A 19,035-nucleotide genomic window follows, 5' to 3' on the forward strand; every position below is an offset into this window, starting at 1 on the left:
AAAAGTGAAAAGATTAAGCTGAAATTTATATATTTATTCAAATTTGAGAAGAGTGACAATCTCTGCTGATCTGTAGCTTCATTTTTGGCATTTATATATCAAATCTGACGTGAATGCAATCAGGATATACAACCAAACGTGCATTATTAAGTATTGGGGAATCAGTAGCAATCACATAAAGCGAAGGCCTTCGACAGAGGGTCCGTATATTTATTTTTAAATATTTGTTTTTAATTTCCCCCTACAAATTTAAATTTCTTTAAATACACATTAACATGAATCCAACATATTTTAGTAAAGGGATAAGGAATAGCTTAATACTGAATGCAAAATGATAATAATAATAATGATGTATATTTATAAATAGCACTAGAACACATATAGTAGGTAGGGATCCTTACTTAATCTCTCTGTTTGGTCCTTGGCCTTAAAAACACTGAACACTCTTGATTTAGAGGGAATGCAATCAGGATATACATCCATTATAAAGCAAACCACTAGTCCTGTAAATATATGTAATCAAATTAAACACTTATCACCTTAAAAATGACTTTAAATCAAGATTTCCAGCGACTACTTCAAGCATTACAGACGTTAAAAAAGTTTGTGTTTATTAAAATGAATATTTCTGTTGATTATATCAGATCTTAAGTCCATGCTGTGTTTATTTCCACACATGGACGCTTTCAAATATCAGTTCTCCTGTGACGTCACAGCCAGCGCAGTCTCCATGGTTACGGCCACTGAGAGACAAAAAGTGACCGTTGAACATGGAGATTAGCAGCATTAGCTTGGACCATAGGCTTTAATGGCGTCTAAATTGTAAAAATTAATTTTAAAAAAATGTTGTAAAAAGACATGTTGTGCGATTGACTGAATCACAGATTTTTTTTTTTTACCGATATCTCCGACTCCCAAAGAAAAGAAATGGTTCACTTTTAGTGTCAGGTAATATTAATTTATGCTGTTTTTTTGATGAAGTCGTACCTTAAATTACGTTCCGGGAGGGCTGTCAGATAAGTTTGTCGACGTTGTTGTTTTGTCGTAGTTACGGCCGACAGTAACTACTTCAGTTTAACGTAATATTTGTGATCACTCCTCGTCCCTTTAACGCTACAGTATTGTTAGGCTAACGTTACTCTTAGCGTTAGCATCTTATTTAGCTACATTTATCACAACTGAAATCATCGAAAACTAAGTTAAACTAACTGAAACTGAAGCTAATCCACTTTTCCAAATCCATACTATTTCGTATGGACCATTGTCGAGTCCCGTTCTCCTTAATTTGATCTGATAATCCACATTTTTTCCCGGTCTCATCGTATCTACTGCTACATCGCGCCATGTTTTTTTGCCACTCAGGGGGGCGTGGCGTGGCCGCGGACGGAAGTGACGTCAGTGCGTTCCTTCTATCGGTGGCAAACAGAAGAAGAACACAGGGACAGATGAGAGGGTTTCTGGTTAAGAGGTTTATTTTTCTCCATATATTTTACAAATAGAAGCACAAATGTTCATGTAGACGCTCGACAACCACGTGTCCGGAGTACTTTGAAGAGCTAATAGACGATAGCAGCGACGATATCGCTTGTTTATCTGCAAGGGAAAGAGAAGTAAAGCGTGAGAACACGTCATCAAAAACAAAAAATATACATAAAACTCCTTTCAGACCTGCTACTCTATTAAACTAAAGGGCTAACTAGTCTAATACATCACAGAGTTTGTGACTAGAGCTCATGAAACTAGCCCTGACGTTACCTCCGCTGTTAAGCTTCAGTTCCTGAGTTCAGCAGAGGGTGATTTGGAGCAGATTAGGTCGGAGGAGGAGGAGAATTAGTCATGAAAGAATGTGACAGCTTTGAGGAACTTAAAGACATGCATAGCTGAGAGGAAATCATTTGGGGAGGAGGAAAAAAAAAAAAAAAAAAGGTCTCCAAGGTTAGAGAGTTGTCGAAAGTAAAGGATGATCATAATGAGGAAGTAGAAGACAGGAGGCAGAGGGACAATAATGAAGACGGAGGAGGAGGAATAACTTACAGGGCAGCAGCTCCGGAGATGATCTCAATGAGCTCCTTGGTGATGACGGCCTGTCTGGTACGGTTGAAGGTGAGGGTCAGCTTGTCAATCATCTCGGCTGAGGGGGAGGGAGAGGAATCAGTCAATGTCAAACAGAAACCTTTATCATGGAGGGAGGTGGCAAGCAGACAAAAAAAAAAAAAAAAAAAAAAAAGTAGCACCCCCCCAGTGAGATGTGAGGTCTCCTAGAAAAACTGTGTGACGCTTATTTTGTTCATCTAATGTTGGTTTATCTCTGATTTATATCATAAATAGAAAATAGTTTTAGACTTTTTTTTATGGATCTGAAAAGATTTCACATTTTTGTTGTAAGAAAATTATTCAGGGAAACTAATCTATAATAAAAAACATCAATTGCAGCACTTAACCTGCAGCTATTATTTTCACCATCATTAAACCAAATCAAATATACGTCACGTTCCAGAGTCAAAGTCTTAACAGAAAACAAACTAATAGGGTTAAAGTTTCTAACATCTTAAAAGGAATTTGGAGACTAAATTACATTTAAAAAGCAAAGTAATAAAAACAACAAAAAAGTCCTGACCCTGAACTTTGTTCAATATATACAAAAACACCTGTAGATCATCTTCTAACTCTAAATTGCAAATGTTGCATCCAAACATTCAATATTAGTTATTATTTTTTTACTATTCTTAAGTCGTTTATTTGTAGTTGGGACACATTCTTCTCGCTTCATAAATTCACTCTCAATCTTTGGAAAACAAAACACACAGGCTTAGATGATGCCTTCATGAAAACCTGGAAATTCTATGTCCGATATCATTCCGTTCACGTTACAGGTTAACTCGGAGGAGAAGAAATAAGCTGGGTAAACTGTCACCATTTGCTGAATATTATAATATGTGCAGCAGCTATTTATTTTTAAGTAATTTTGAAGTTTGACATCTCAGAGCTCATTTTTTCCCAAGTGGTCTTGAATGCAACATCAGCTGGATCTCAACCATGGTTTTGTCTTGATGAAAAGGCAATAAAATGTTTTGTCCAATAGGCCTTTACAAAAAGGAAAGAGGACTTGTAGAACCTTCACTTTTTCTTTTTCTTTCTTCAAATACTCAAACTTCTTTCCGTCTGGATTGTGTGTGTGTGCGTGCGGAGGCTTACATGCGTTCTTGCTGGCGCTGTCCATAGCCGTCATCCTGGCGCTCTGCTCGCTGGTGGAGGACTCCTTCAGGGCCAGGTAGATGACATTCACCAGAGTAAACTCCTGGTAATTCTGCAGCACGTCGGCGTCGATGTCATCGTAGATGCCCATGTTCTCTGTGGGAGGCGGGGGATCAATATCTCTGGCCAAGAAAAGTTTTATTATTAAATTAAATAACAGCTGTGTCACCTGAGTTGGTCACGGTCTCATTGGAAAACAGCGGCTTCTGGTCCGTTTTGTAGGAGATGACAGATCTGTGAAGAGAAAGTGTTAAGAGTTATTTTCTTTTTCCAGCAACTTTTTCCTTTTTAGATTCCAATTAAAAGAAAAGTGGAGTCTCAGAGAGTCCTACCTGAACCTGTTGAAGAAGACGGCGCCCTGATCATACTCGTATCCGGAGTTCAGGAGCTCGGTGGCGATGATGGAGGCATCGCCGAAGGTCGGGGGCTTACGGCCGATCTCCTTGCAGTTCAGCATGATGTGACTTCCGTGAGTTCTGAGGAGGAGGATCAATACGCTTTAAATCGGATTTTATCTGGTTTACTACTTTCAAATAGATCCAGATTCTAGTGATGTGCGATACTGAAATAACGATATTTCCAATGTTCTAAAAACGATACTTCAGACTGTTAGAATTAAGATGCAAATACATGATTTTCTTTAGGTTTACCAGACACATTTGGGTGTATTTACACAAAGTATCAGATCGGTATCGCCGATCAGAAAGGAAAACGGTGATCACTCTATTCATACCTGTGCAGAAGGCCTCTCAGTTTGTCCCCCACGTTGACCACCATCACCTCCTTGCCGGCGCTGGTCAGGTTGGCGATCTCGCTCTTGATGGCCTTGGCCACACCAGAGTGGATGGCGCCGCAGAGACCACGGTCAGAGGTCACACCAACGATCAAATGCTTGGAGGCCTTCCCCTCTGGAGCTTTGATCTCGGCCTTGTCGTACAGGGCTGCAGGAGGAGGACATGGAATCGTATTTCAGCGTCAAACAACATTTAAAATTTATATTAACTGAGAATCATCACAAAGGAGAACGTGCACACACCCAAAGCTCCGGTGCCATAGACGCGCGCCGGCTTCAGCTGCCTCTCAGCGCGAGCATACTTGGCTGCGGCCACCATCTTCATGGACTTTGTGATTTTCTGGATGTTCTTGATGGACTTCAACCGAATGGTGACTGGAGAAAAAAAAGAAACATCAGAAGATTAAGACCTAGATGTCAACCAGCAGAGATACATCATATCTACAAGAGTAAATTATTTAATTAGGATTGTCATTTAATTTATAGCCTTAAATCAGATGCTTTATCGTTTTTATTTTCTCAACCAGAAACTCATTATTAAACAAATTACTATTATATTAACGATCAGAAAATCACGATAGAGGCCAAAGTTGCATATTTTCTGCAACCTGACAGCAGCTAAAAATATATATTTTATGTTCCTCTGATATATTTGTTCTCCAGATTCCTACACTGTGAATCTGTTTTATCTGTAATCTGTGATGGAGGTACCATGCATGTTGAACACTTTGCATAAGTTTTATTTAAGGTACATTAAATCTGTGCTTTGTGGATGCATTCTGGTGCAGGGTAACCTGATTTTCCCCAGATAGTACCCAGCAGTACTTACTGTCCTTCAAGGTAGCCATGTTCCTGACCTGCCCACTGTGGACAGAAACAGTGCATGTCAGCTTCAGTTGCAAACATTATAACATTATGAACTTGTCTGCTTTTCTAACATAAACCAATTAAAATGCAAGAAGAACTTTAATTATCATTTAGCATTAGCGTTTAGCTTCCACGAGTTACGACTAAATCTAGCAGCAATCTCTAATAACAACATAAGGTCAGGTGTTTATAAAGGTGATAAACGTATTAAATATTAACAGATAGAATATCAATAGACATAATAAATCTAAAATATATGATAAAATATCTGTGTCATCTACATTATAAATCTACTGCAGTATTTCAGACTGCATTTCAAACATAGGAAGAGGGGTTAACGTCTATTTAGCAGCTTTTTTACAAGCACTGGGTGTAAAAAGTCGATGTTGTTAACATAACTTGCCCAAAATTACTATCTGGCTAACTTTTAACTCTATTTTATATCTTCTGGGGCAATGTCATGCGAGTACATGTCATCATTAGCATTTAGCTTGTAGCCGGTTCGCCGTTGCACACCGCTGTCATTCATTAGCCGCGGCCTGCACGTTAGCACGTCCTTGCACTCAATAACTGCACGTCTTACAGCCTGGGAGCTACACATGTATTCTTTTCTAGTACATAAAGTAAGCACAGACGTATAACACAACATAAAAGCTGTTGTAGAAGTGTAAAATTCGTTTGACTTTTACCATTGTGGGGAGAACACCAACGCGCTGGTCCTGGCGAACATGGTTACTCCTATGAAGGTCAGACGCGCAGGACTGCGCAGGCGCAAGTTAAAGGCAAAATGGACGAACGGTGCCTTCGCGGACTGCCAATAAATTCCGTTAAGATGAGATTCACGCAAACGCCGCTTCAAAATTGCACCCCAAAGTTTTAAAACATTTTTAAAGAGTACTTTGCACGTCAAATATTACTTACATTATATACAAATTGAAAAATATAATTCGTTACATAACAAAACTTTTACAATATTAAAGTATCTTAGTAAGTTTTGGAAAAACTGTTCCTTTACCCTCCTTTTCCCAGAAATAAAACAAACCCAACTTTCAAACCCCCTGCACGTCATTTTAATACACTTACCGCTCATTTTGAAGGTGCGTCCGGGATCCTCAAAGCCTTCTCTGTCCATATGTATGAAATACTCCAGTAGTAGCAAAGACTGACAAAAAACAACACATTTTTAATTCATTTGCAGAGCTGATGCATTAAAGTGATGTCCACCGGAAGTCACATATTCCCTCGCATTTTCTGTGGTGCATTCCCCACACTGCAATAAAAACGGGAATTCAAAGTTTCCGTTTAATATATGTTTACACAAAGTAACTGATACCTCGCCAAAATTGTTTGATTAAAATGTATCCATGCTATTTATTTAAAAAACTGGCTTGTATTTATCTTAAAGAAACTGTCTTTTATGAGAACTTGTTAATCAAATTAAATTTTTTTAAAAAACTATGCCCTAAAGTTCTGTTTCGACAATTTAGTGAAGTGTTTTGCTAGTTTTAGGAGCGCTAACTAATGACAATGTAAAATAAAAACCTCCTGAACGCAGCACGTGTTATCGCGAGATCTCAAAAGCATTCGCGAGATTGTGACGCTTAACATACGGAAACGGTTTCCCCTGGTCGCGGATGTTCGTGTTGATATCGCGGTTCGAAAGGAAATTCACTACTTTTGTCCAACTTTTAGCTTCATATCGAGTTTTTTTGTGATATATTAGCTGATAAAGATGGGGAAGGCAGATTTTCTTTCCCCAAAGGCGATAAGCAACCGAATAAAATCAAAAGGTTTGCAGAAATTGAGATGGTATTGTCAGATGTGTCAGAAACAATGTCGAGATGAGGTGAGTTCATTAAATCAGATCAATAAGTGTATTTGTTGTTGTTTGTAATGATATTTTTAACTCGTGTGTGTTTATGTGTTTTTAGAATGGCTTCAAGTGTCACTGTATGTCCGAGTCCCACCAGAGGCAGCTGCTGCTGGCCTCAGAAAACCCAAACAAGTTCATGGATTACTTCTCTGAGTGAGTTATTTCATGGAGCTATATGTGCTGTGAATAAAAAATAAAACCATGATGATGATAATAGTAGGTTTAATCCTCGTTTCTTGTCCTCAGTGAGTTCAAAAGTGACTTCTTGGAGCTGCTCAGGAGGAGATTTGGTGAGAATTGATTCTTCTACATGTTACAACAACAACAACAACAACAACAGGATCAGCTCCGTGACTCCTTCTTTCTTCCTCTTTTTTTCACAGGAACCAAGCGAGTTCACAACAACATCGTCTACAACGAGTACATCAGCCACCGGGAGCACGTCCACATGAACTCCACGAAATGGGAGACGCTCACCGACTTCACCAAGTGGCTCGGCAGGGAGGGTAAGCAACGTTTTAATTTTAATTATCTGAGATAAATACCTCGAATTAAACAGCCTGCGTGTTAAACGTGTCAAACTTTCTTCCGCTAGGTTTGTGTAAAGTGGACGAGACGCCCAAAGGCTGGTACGTCCAGTACATCGACCGCGACCCGGAGACCATCCGCCGGCAGGAGGAGCAGGCGAGGAAGAAGAAGCAGGAGCTGGACGACGAGGAGAGGAGCGCCAGGTTCATCGAGGAGCAGGTCCGCCGAGGCCGCGACGGCAAGGAGGTGGAGGTGAGCGTCACAGCGTCAGACTTGGGAGTAACCAAACATATATAAATACGCTTTCATTTCTGGTATTAACATGTTTTGTGATGGATTTTTATTTTGCAGGAAGTTCCCGTTTTCACAGAGCTCAAACGCGAGAGTGAAGAAGAAAAAGGTGAGTGTTTGTTTCTTATCAGATCTGTCAATTAGCAAATAGCTTTTACTTTGCGCTCACCTCTGCATGTGTTCGTTTTGCAGTTGCCTTCAACCTGGGGGCGTCTTCTTCTGTAGCCGGTCCCTCTAAATCAAGGTACAGACGCCTCTACATGCGTAACATCATATACAACTATGACTGTCTGTCTTTACACGTGTCTTTGTGTCTGGTTTTAGCTCTGCTCTGGCCGCTAGTGCTCTGAAAGCAGCAGCAGCGTCTTCCTCAGTCAAAAGGAAAGAGCCGTCATCGAGCTCGGACTCCAGAGGGGAGAAGAAGAAGAAATCTGCTCTGGAGGAGATCATAGAGGTTGTGATTCTGAGTGTGTGTGTGTGTTCGGAAGTGATTAGAGTTGTGATCAGACGTATAATCCCCTCTTTATTTGTTCAAACAGAGGAGAAGAAGGGAACTGAAGCCTCAATACTGCTCTCGTCAAAGTCACCAGACTCCATTAATGAAAATGCTAATTTTACGCTGCAGAAAAGGCTGCTGCTCTGCATCTGCCTCGATTTTCTTAGTGTTTCTATGTTTTGTTTTTTTGAGACTTCGGTGTGTTAACTTGTTAGTTCTGATTTTAACCAACATGTTAAAACACAAAAGTCTTACAGAAGTACACTGACGACTCCTGTATGCTGGGTGGTAAAATTTGCATTTTTGTCAATGGACTCTGGTGATTTTTGAAGAGGACAATATAGTGGCTTTAGTTCCTTAAAAAGGCCATTTGACGAATAAATAAAGTAATGATAATGTTCTAAATATAGAGTGCACTTCAAATGATAAGGATTGGTGTGTAGAAATATCAAATTATATCTTTTTAATGTCATATAAAGTGAATATTTTTTGTTTAGATGGAGGAGAAGAAGAAGAAGAAGCAGCAGTCGGTCCGGACAGATTACTGGCTGCAGCCTAACATTGTAGTGAAAGTTGTCACCAAGAGACTGGGAGAGAAGTACCACAAGAAGAAAGCCGTCATCATGGTAACGTGTTTGTTTTAGGGGGGCAGGGTGTAGGGAGAGAAACCTGTTGCTGATCCCTTTTTTTTTTATATATATATATATATATATATTTGTTTGTTGCAGGAGGTGCGGGATCAATACACAGCGATGGTGAAAATGATCGACTCTGGAGACAAACTGAAGCTGGATCAGAATCACTTGGAGACGGTCATACCTGCGCCGGGAAAGCGGGTTTTGATCCTGAACGGTCCGTACAGAGACACGGAGGCCGTGCTGGAGGGGATCGACGAGAAAAGCTTCAGCGCTACGCTCACACTCGAGACTGTAAGATCCTCTACGGCATCAGAGTTTATTCATAGAATACATTTCTGTCAGGGAATTAAAGCATTAATGCTGCTCTCTTCAAGGCCACCAGACTCCATTGACAAAAATGCTAATTTTACCCTGCAGAACTCTAAGGCTGCTGCTCTTACACCTGCTCGATTTCTTTAGTTTTTCTACTTTTTTTTTTTAAACTTCGGTGCGTTAACTTGTCAGTTCTGATTTTAATTAATATGTTGAAACACAAAAAGTCTTATAGAAGTAAACCGATGACTCTTGTATTTTGGGTGGTAAAATTTGCGTTTTTGTCGATGGACTCTGGTGATTTTGAAGAGGACAGTCTAGTGGCTTCAGTTTTCGCAGTTAATATTCTAATATTCTAATTCTTCTACAGCTCACTCTTAAAATTATATGGATTCATATGTAAAAAATATAAAATTATATCTTTTTTAATCTCATAAAGTGAAAAAAAATCTTCCCAACCAGCACAAAATAAAATTGACTTAATTTATTGTTGAAGAAAAATGTTTAGAGATTGAGAGGGTGCTATATAATAGAATAATCTGTTTGATTCTGTGCAGCAGCCGTCTTTTAAAAGTTTAATTTCTTCCTATTTCTTCCTCTTCCTCCAGGGTCAACAGAAGGGGAAGACGGTGGACATCGCCTACGAGGATTTCTCCAAACTGGCCTGAACAAACCAAACAAAGCAAAACCACAAACGTCCTGTTCGATTCAGGGACTCTACTGTGTCAGAGTTAATAACCCCCCAAAATGCACCAATGTACATACCCCACAATGCACCTGCTCGATGATTTTTTCTTTTTATTTTGTATCCAATATTGCAGATGTACATTTTGTCCAAATAAATTTGAAAAAAATTGGTGTTCTGTGGAAAATACGTTTTTTTTTTTTTTTTAAAGAAAAGAAACTCTAAAAACAAACAACAACAAAAAACAGCTGCATGTTGTCTTCCTCTTTTTAAAACCGTCCTAGTTTTCTCTCTAATGGTTTTAACAGCAGCAGCATACGGAAGTGGAACGCACGAGTCCGACCGATCAGGGCTCGTGCAGGAAGCTGTTCAGGTCGCGGACGATGTAGTCGGTGTAGTGGCCGTCGATGAAGCCCTTCCCGCTGTTGTGAACAAACCAGCAGTAGACGTCGGAGCCGCGTTTCTTATCGCGCCGGTAGTCTTTCTGCCAGCCCCTGATGTACACAAACAGTTTAAATTAAAGCTTATGTGTTCGCTGAGCGTTTTAAAACCATAAACCGTATAAACGTGGACAGCGGAACTGCTCAACTAGCGTTTGAACTATCCCTCTATGCTGATTGGTTCTGAACTGGTCACATGTTTCATGGGCGCCATGTTGGATACATCTAACCAATATTCACCCATACAGAAGTGGCAATGACAGACCATAAAGTTGGATTAAAAGCTAAAATTTGTTAACCGTGCTCAGCCTACGGCTCCAGCACAGGATCAGGAAAACACGGAGGAAACTCCACCGTTTCCCCAGTGAACAAAAACAGAGAAAGTTATGGAGCAGAAGATTAAAGGGAAGAACAGGATGTCAACTGATTTCTATTATGTGAGGTAAATGTCTCTCTGATGCTTATTACGACTTTATATAGAAAAATAAAGTCATGCCATCATTAACTTGTACCTTTATCTAAAGAATGCCCAACACCGGTTTACAAATTAATTTTGTTGGAAGTTTGAAGTTAACCTAGCCTTTTGCTAGCCTTATGCTAGCTAGTTATCTAGACTAAAGGCTTATAAAAATAGCAGCTACTGTCAAATATACTATGAAACCCATGTGTTCATGTAATTTATGTCCATGTAAACAGACAAAATTAACTGAGATGTAACTTTGCCTTGGTTACTACTAAGTTATTGTTGCTAGCTGCAGTTATAATGATAAATAACAATATAAGTAGTTTAATTTTCACTATTATTGAGTATTTATAATTTTTCTGAGGAGACTGAGTAGAAGGTAAACACATCTCCATGACCGATGAGGTGATTGGATGCCTGGGAATTAAAGCACCAGTTTGCAAGGAAGTGGAGACGCATCGTCCATATTTACAAACAGTCTACGAAGACGTACCTGGTGACAAGCAGCTTGTTGCCCTTCACCTCCATGGTGGCCTCCTTCTTCAGTGGATCGGCTCCTTGGTGGATGTTGTACACGTTCACGTCCGGCTCGTTAGAAAACTGCCCTGAGAGATCACATTTAGAGCATCAAATCTACCAGTTAAAGAAGGTGAATCCCTCTGAGGTTATCGTCCTTTTAATGAGAGCATCTACAACGTCTACAAGAATGAAATATCATCTCATGCAGTGGCTACTAGATGCTAGTGGCTCAATATATTGAGCATCAAATCCAAATCAGTACTAAACTGAACATAATATTTGATTATACATGTTTCTGTTTATCAGATAAGAGATCTATACGTGGTGGATAGGTGGTGTAGATGTAGACGTACCTATGAGTCCATGGACCAGTGGCGAGTACTGGTTCTCGTTGGGAATGTAAATGCCGAGGAAGTCCACACTGACGGGATTTTTCTTCCACGCACGGTGAAGCAACACCATCACCTGGATGTTATTATTTATTGTGATGGTGACATGAGAGTCCTTGACGATGGAAATCCTCACCCTGAAAGAGACGCCCCATTAAAACCTTTAGAAAAAACAAAACAAAAAAGAGACTGACCTCAGGTCCAGGCTGTGGTTAAAGACGCATCGGTTACCCGTCCTGTGAGATATTGGCCGTGGCCATCCAGGTGAAGGAGTGGTTGTTCATGCCGTCTGTCATGCTGATGCTGTCGTTGTTGATTTTCACGCTGACTCCTTCCGGCTGGTAGTAGATGGAGATGATGCCGAAGTAGGTGTTGAGTTTGTTTTTGTGCACTCGTTTGGAGCCGATGAGCTGGCCGTTCACCACCAAGCCTTCAGGTCAGGACACAAACAGAATGTTACGATTCATTCTGTATGATTCACATAATACCAGCACATCTTATCTTTCCACTAAAATAGTCCCACCTGTCCCAGGGTCAGACACCAGGTTGAGAATATGACCCGGTTTGGAGTCGATGTTGAAGCAGACGTCCATGTCACTTCTGGGCAGGTGGATGATGAAGTGAGGGTCATTATCCACTGGATGAGAGACAATGAGGCTGGTTAATAGTGTTCGATACCACCAAAAAATTTAGGCTGGTATCAGTGATACCGGTCCGATACTTTGTGTGAATACACCCTATTGTGTCTGGTCAAATCATAGCTTCATAAAGAATACAAAACATCAGAGTAATTTATTTATTTATTTTAAACTCTGAAGTATATTGAGGTAGTGGCCTCATTTACTATATAGCAGAGCTAATACAACAACAGAAAAACTAAACAGAGGACACCATCATAGAAAATATGTGAAAATGATAAGACCATTAAAATAACTTATTATTTAACTATTAAGAGCTAATATAAAATGAAAACTTGCATCTCAATTGTGACTCTGTGCTCTCCTCATCTGTCCTCCTCATCATAAATGCCTTGTATTCCGCACATCACTACTGGTTACGTATGTGCGTATGCCTTACCTAAGGTGACCTTTGGAGGCACCAACTCATCCTGTGGACCCTTGTCAACTTGACTCGGTGGGGCCGGGGTGGCTATCTGGACCCAAGGTGGAGGCTGGTAGACGACCTGTATCGGAGCCAAGGGTCCACTTCCAGTTCCTATGCACAGTTGAGACAGTACAGTGTTTTTAGTTTAGTTCGTTTAGTGCAGTACTTCTCAAACAGTGGGTGGGTGGGGGATGCAGTGAGATGTTTTTATTCATGCTTGAATGCTAAACAGGCCTCCACTGACTAGGTGGCAGCGGTGCTCAAACTAATCAACGGGCTGCCTGTTTAACCCAAGTTGTGCATGTTAAAATGAACATGCAATTTTTTTTGCATTTTTTCTACATTTAATATTGACTTTTCACTTTTTTTATTTACTAAATGTTAAATGGTATCTCTAAATGTTAAGTCTAAATGTTAAATGTTAGAACTAAATGTTAAATATTAAATGTAAATGTTAAGTCTAAATATTAAATGTTCTAACTAAATGTTAAATCCAAATGTTAAGTCTAAGTCTTAAATGTTCCAGCTAAATGTTAAATCCAAATGTTAAGTCTAAATATTAAATGTTCTAACTAAATGTTAAATCCAAATGTTAAGTCCAAATCTTAAATGTAAATGTTCTAACTAAATGTTAAATCCAAATGTTAAGTCTAAATCTTAAATGTAAATGTTAAATCTAAATGTCCACTAATTGAAAACCACTGGTTTACCGTAACATCATTACGCTGCCTTTACCTGAGCAGCAGCCATGTCTTGGGTCCCTCGGCGAGTCGGCCAGCAGCCTCTCTTGGGCGTCCTCGCTCTCCACCAGCAGAGCGGTGAGCGGAGTGACAAACTGATGCTCTACAGCCAGAGACATGATCCGCTGGGTGATGCGTCTCTTTTTGGCAGCTGTTGTTGCCAGAGACCTGTAGGAGAGCACGCACTGTTAACCGTAACACAACACCAGGGGTGTAAAACTCGTTTTAGTTTAGCTCTCACCTGTCACTGATCAGCTGTTTGATGGTGAGGTATGCCCACAGCTGTTTGGCAAAGCCGGTGAACGCGTGCTGCAGTTTGGCCAGCTCCGTGTCCAGCAATGTGGTGTCTGTATCCGCCTCCAAAGTGAGGTCCATACGGGCCTGGACAGGACAAAATGTTGCAGGGGAAACTGCTCATGATGTATCACAAATTCATTCACCTCTGAGTCTGAAGAAATCGCAGGTAGAGAATAAGATGCTTTAAGTGTGTGTTTGGGTTAGTCTCACAGCAGATGCAGTGGTGAAGCCGGTCAGTGTGCTGATGTCGGATGGCAGCACCTTCCCGGCCACCACCAGCTCCGAGCCGCCAAAGTATTTGTCAAAGCGGTTCTGGGTGACGTCGGACACAGAGTCCTCCGGGAACAGGACAGAGATTCTCCTCAGCAGAGGAGAGGAAACCTGGCTGTAGAACGACTGCAAAGGAGAGAGAAAACCCAAAGTCAAAACCAAAATAAAGGAATGAGAGACTTCCTTGAGATGTTTTAATTTGAGGAAGTGCCGTCTTACCCGTAGCTGCTCTGCTGCGTCGTGGTTAGCGTAGATCCTCTGAGCCATGCCCCTGTTCTCCATCGCGATGCGCTCCAGGAAGTCATAGTCCACGTCAAATCCGATGCCAAGAGAGAAGAGAGAAAACTCCTCCCTCATCACTCGCTTCACATTCTTCTGGATGGTGCTGAGCTTAATCTCTCCTGCAGAGAAGATCCACGTTGGGTCAGCTAACTCCAGTTCAAGGCTAAAACTATAGCTGGACTATTCTCCTGCAATAATCTGCCGAGCCAATCAAATCATTTGGGCGGGGCTTCTTGTGTCAATGGACAGATGAGTAGCGGTTGTCAAATACGTCATCTGAGAGCCGTGGGCTTGAATTTGTTCACATCAAAATGGCTCTGATTGGTCACAGGACTATCCAGTTGATGCTGAGAGATTTGTTTCTCTAAGTTGGTTGAAACTCCATAATGAAATCCATATGTCGCACCATCCTGTGTGTTGCTTATCAGTGGTACTTTAATTCTGGCTGAACCTGAAAGCAGAATTTAACGTTGAGTCTGTCTTACCAACGGTGGGGTCTCCATCAGACACCAGGATAATCATGGAGACGGAGCGGGAGTCGATGAGCCCCTGATTGGACGCCTTGATGAGTATGTGGATTGCTCTCATCAGAGCCTCGTTGATGTTGGTGCCTGTAGTAATAATAATAATCATTTTATTTTATTTATAAAGTGTTTTCAATCAGTGCTGCACAGGCAATTAAGTCAGATAATCAGAAATAAAACCACTGAGAGAGCATAAATAAAACAATTTAAACATTTTAAAAACGCGTCCTATGAAGCAGTAAACAAGTCGTTTTGAATAAAAGTAAAAATAAATTCAGTAAAAATAAATTCACTGATGGACAGATATTCATCAGGTAATGAGAGCAGCCCTCTGTGGTTGACATACCTCCGTTGGGTTTGATGCTCTGGATGTATTTCTTTGCATCCGCGACCTGAATAGACGATCCGGGGACGAGGTCCTCGCTCCAGCAGCGCACGTTGTGGTTGAAGTCTATGATGCTGAAGTGGTCGTCGATGGTCAGGTCATCCAAGATGGCCTGCATGGCCTCCACCGTCTGAGAGGGGAGACTGGGATTAAATGCAGTTCCACAAACCGACCACATGGTGGCAGCGTTTTACAGAAGCAGGAGCGTTGCAGGGGCCAAAGTGCACAAACGTCACTCACTTGCTTCATCTTGACCCCCCACATGGAGCCGCTGACGTCGATGACAAACACGATGTTTTTAGGGAGAGGGGAGAGGTTTGTTGGAGCGAAAAAATAAACAAAGTGACCGTCTGAAACCTGCAGAAACAAAGGAAAAATTAGTCAAACTGGTTAATTCATATATTTTTTAAAATCTTTTTTTAACACAATACCAAACGATCCAGTACCTGCAGTTCCCCTGCATTGCTGTCTCTGTTCACGTCGTATTTGACAACAAAGACGCCGTCGATAGCGCTGCCTGTGCAGTTCTCACACTTTCTCTGCTGCTGCAAACTAGGCTTGAAGACGATATGAGCCTGAGGGCAAAGAACAAGATGGTAAAAACCAGTGATTACATATTATGTATCTCAGTAAGGAGCATTTTTTAAGTGACATCAAAAAACTGTCACCAAATGTGTATTAATCTGTCATATAAATCAATGTTACTGGTGTTTAATAAATGATTGAGAATAATTTGAATTAAAAAAGTAAACTTCACTATGATTGTTTTCTGTCATTAAACACCAAAGTGACAAATGTTCTGCAGGCAAAGGAACAACCAGTAACATAAGACCACGTAAGACTGGGCCATAACCATCCCACATAGGCTTCGGTAACTAACCAGCATAAAAGACCTGGATCTCGTACTTGGTTTGTGATCTTTTCCTCGCCACCGTCGCCTTCAGGCTGGTTTTTGTAAAGCGTCTTGAGACAATTTGAATTGTTATTGACGCTGTACAAATAAAATTGAACTGAATTGATCTGACGAGTCCTGGCTCTCTGAGATCCTCTTCCAGGAACCTTCTGACTGCCCTTAGGTTCTGAAACTCTCTGCTAGATGATCTTCGCGTCACTTCTTTCATCGCAAAAGGGTCTACCCTTTGTTATTGAGCTTTGTTACCAGGCTTTATTTTGTACTCTATTCCCTAATGTTGGTCTGATTTAACCATGGTTCATCTCACCTTGTCTTTGGTGGATGTCACTTTAATCAGTTCGTCAAACTGCGCTCCGAGGTTGTTTGGCGCTTCCACCTTGGCGATTCCATTCGGCTCGTAGATGTAGACGTCCACCTGAAGAGAGACTGAGTTAGAGATGATGCCCAGATTACGTAAAGACAAGAGACACTTGAATCGGGATTTTTTTCTTACCTGGAACTGTGGCACCAGCCTCCCGGGCTGCAGGTACAGCGAATGCTCGTAGAAGCCCAGCCTCCTTTGCATCATCTCCTGGTAGTGCAGCTCGAACTCGATGTTGCTGCCAGGAGGAACGTGGACCTCTGTTTTGAAGGTCTCCATGTCCTGAGAATTAGTCCTGCGATGCAGAAAATATAATTATGAAGTTGCTGAGCTTGGAGAAAAGAAAGGACTCTGGTCCATACCTGACGATGCCCGCGGCCTTGCCCTTGGCCCTAGCCTGCGCGTACAGGTTCCTGGCCACCGTCTTCTCCTTCACCGAGCCCATGAACGTTATCCCGTTCACGTTCCTGCGACGGAGGGTGTTAGGATTAAACCTTCTGCGTTTGATAAGAACCTGCTCAGGCTGCGTGAACGTGGGGTGGGCTCACATGGTGAAGTTGGTGATGAAAGCTCGTTTGGGGATCTGGACGTTGAAGCCGATGCTCTGGGCCTTGGAGCCCGAGTTGACCACCGCGCTCCGGACGGTGGTGTGGGCGAAGCGGGACGTGATGCGACTCTCCATCTTGTAGCTCCGGACGGTGATGTCTTCTCCACGGATGGCCTGCGAAGACACATATTAGAAGCTTATGGGCATCCATCCTTTACTGAACTATCAACTTTTCTGACCAGGATTCATATTTATTCAGGACTATATGTCTTGTTTTGACTTAATTTGAACCAGTAGTTCACCCTGTTTATATGGACATTTTAAAAATGGGTTTGTTTATTCTCCACATTAAGTTTATTCATCTTTCAACACCAGCAGAATTTTATTAAAAGTGAACTCATAGGGAAGTTTCTAAATATTGTGGACCTGTACGTGGTTTAAGAACTAGTTTGACAATGTTTGATGTGAGCTTAGCTTAGCCTAGCCTAGCTTGTTTTAGCATAAATGCATTCCTGCGTCTCTAAAGCTGACTAGACCAGGTTCAGGAGTCTAAAAGACTAAAATTATCTGTGTAAATGATTTTTAACACAGAAAAAAGAGAAAACACAGAATACGTTTCTAGACAAAATGCAGAATTTTATGTAGTTTTTCTTTATTTTTTTTTGGAAGTAACTTAAGAGTAATTTACAGTCTGACATTTTGGGGAAATGTTCCATCAGAACTTAGCTTAAATTAGCTTATGTTAGCATGAATGACTGGAAACATAGGGAAACTCTTAGCATTCCTGCGTCTCTAAAGATAAATAGACCAGGTCCAGGAGTCAGATTAAAATTATCTGTGCACATGATGATACAACAGAAAATTGCGTAATTTTATAAGAAGTGACAACACAGTCAGTTTAGACAAAACATGGACTCATGTGGGTTCTTGGATGATTTTGATCTTGTCAGTAATTTAGTTTGGTCCGGTAAAACGTCTTTTCCACATGAGTCAGATCTTCATTCACAAGGATTTGAATCTGAAGCGTTTTGAGATGATGCGAGAAACGAATCATTTGATTTCTCAAGCAGGGAAAGAAGCAAACAGATGAAAGGGGGCGATGCAGAGGAGGATCGAGCGCGAACACAGTCAATAACCTGTCGGCCACGGGAGCCTCTTCAAACAGCAGCACATTGATTGTTTAGATAAGGCTGAACTCTGCCACAGTGCAGAGACCTAACAGCCGACAACAAGAAGAGAGTCGTACCTCGAAGTCTTCCTCCTCCTCGCTGGTCAATATGGCTCTCTGAAAAAAAAACACACACAAGACGTCAGCCTCACACTGTTTCTCCTGATCTACTGTCACCTGAGATAGAAATGAAGTTTTATGCTCAGGTTGCTTGGAAGGAGCTTGTTTTTTACCTTGTGTCGCTCCCGGTGATCCCGCATACCCGACTGAAGGAGGGAAAAACATTTACATTTAAAAAATTTTCCTTTCTGGAAAAGTTCAGGGCTCAAAAACACTGGTTTATTTGTGGAATAAAGGCTTTTAAGGCGGTAATATTCAGACAAGAATTGAGTTAAGATTTTAGAAACAAATATACAAAGTAGTAAACTATTTTTCTGCAAAAGTTCTCATTACTTTTCTTCACCTGTGAGCTTTTAAGTTAGCCGCAAAAAAGATTTACTGTACAGTCTAGTGTTTTGCAGACAAACAAATGCAATTTTTTTCTCCCTGAGCTCTTCTCTGTCTAAATACAGATCTGTTCATGCACATATTAATGTCTCTGTCTCTCTTTAAAAATAAACTCACCCTCTCGTCCTCCCACTCTCCGTCTATCACAAACTCAAAGCAGAGGCCCTGGTGGAGGAGCAGGAGCCCCAGAATCAGAGGCAGACGCACCATGTTTCATACACACAAATCCTCACACACACATTTAATAAAAAAATAAAAAATAAAAAATAAAAGTCCTGGCAGGGGAAGCCCTTTTTGGAAACACAGCTGGAGCCCGAAGGTTAGAATCCGCTGAACTGATTCGACTCCCGGCCTCCAGTCAATATTTGTTGTGCTTCGTGTAACACAG

General features: G+C 41.1%; 3 protein-coding genes across 4 annotated transcripts; 1 reads left to right on the forward strand and 2 right to left on the reverse strand.

Moving 5' to 3' along the window:
• Positions 1–1,454: 1,454 nt before the first annotated feature.
• Positions 1,455–5,727, reverse strand: atp5f1c (ATP synthase F1 subunit gamma). Of its 2 annotated transcripts, XM_047576026.1 has the most exons (10): positions 5,605–5,727; positions 4,878–4,912; positions 4,292–4,423; positions 3,989–4,196; positions 3,588–3,731; positions 3,425–3,489; positions 3,196–3,351; positions 2,035–2,131; positions 1,756–1,777; positions 1,455–1,593 (listed from the first exon to the last, which is right to left on the reverse strand). In XM_047576026.1, exons 1-9 carry the CDS (start codon positions 5,643–5,645, stop codon positions 1,771–1,773), a joined length of 885 nt encoding a protein of 294 aa, XP_047431982.1. In that variant the 5' UTR covers positions 5,646–5,727; the 3' UTR covers positions 1,455–1,593; positions 1,756–1,770. The 2 variants fall into 2 exon arrangements, with proteins under 2 accessions (XP_047431982.1, XP_047431983.1); XM_047576027.1 differs by lacking the exon at positions 1,756–1,777 and having other exon boundaries at positions 5,605–5,726.
• A 783-nt stretch (positions 5,728–6,510) lies between these two features.
• Positions 6,511–9,970, forward strand: kin (Kin17 DNA and RNA binding protein). The gene is made up of 11 exons (XM_047575807.1): positions 6,511–6,761; positions 6,847–6,941; positions 7,035–7,078; positions 7,172–7,294; positions 7,384–7,568; positions 7,668–7,716; positions 7,800–7,851; positions 7,932–8,061; positions 8,601–8,729; positions 8,832–9,032; positions 9,662–9,970. The coding sequence occupies exons 1-11, from the start codon at positions 6,648–6,650 to the stop codon at positions 9,719–9,721; spliced, it is 1,182 nt and encodes a 393-aa protein (XP_047431763.1). The 5' UTR covers positions 6,511–6,647; the 3' UTR covers positions 9,722–9,970.
• Positions 9,835–19,015, reverse strand: itih2 (inter-alpha-trypsin inhibitor heavy chain 2). The gene is made up of 21 exons (XM_047575805.1): positions 18,765–19,015; positions 18,374–18,406; positions 18,219–18,257; positions 16,974–17,146; positions 16,788–16,892; positions 16,558–16,720; positions 16,372–16,479; positions 15,598–15,726; positions 15,392–15,508; positions 15,113–15,281; positions 14,728–14,853; positions 14,180–14,361; positions 13,901–14,086; positions 13,635–13,774; positions 13,389–13,561; positions 12,627–12,764; positions 12,073–12,186; positions 11,781–11,979; positions 11,514–11,686; positions 11,135–11,246; positions 9,835–10,232 (listed from the first exon to the last, which is right to left on the reverse strand). Exons 1-21 carry the CDS (start codon positions 18,855–18,857, stop codon positions 10,085–10,087), a joined length of 2,820 nt encoding a protein of 939 aa, XP_047431761.1. The 5' UTR covers positions 18,858–19,015; the 3' UTR covers positions 9,835–10,084.
• Between the last annotated feature and the right edge of the window lie 20 nt (positions 19,016–19,035).

This window comes from Mugil cephalus, chromosome 22 (genome assembly GCF_022458985.1).
Source record: "Mugil cephalus isolate CIBA_MC_2020 chromosome 22, CIBA_Mcephalus_1.1, whole genome shotgun sequence".
Taxonomy (NCBI): domain Eukaryota; kingdom Metazoa; phylum Chordata; class Actinopteri; order Mugiliformes; family Mugilidae; genus Mugil; species Mugil cephalus.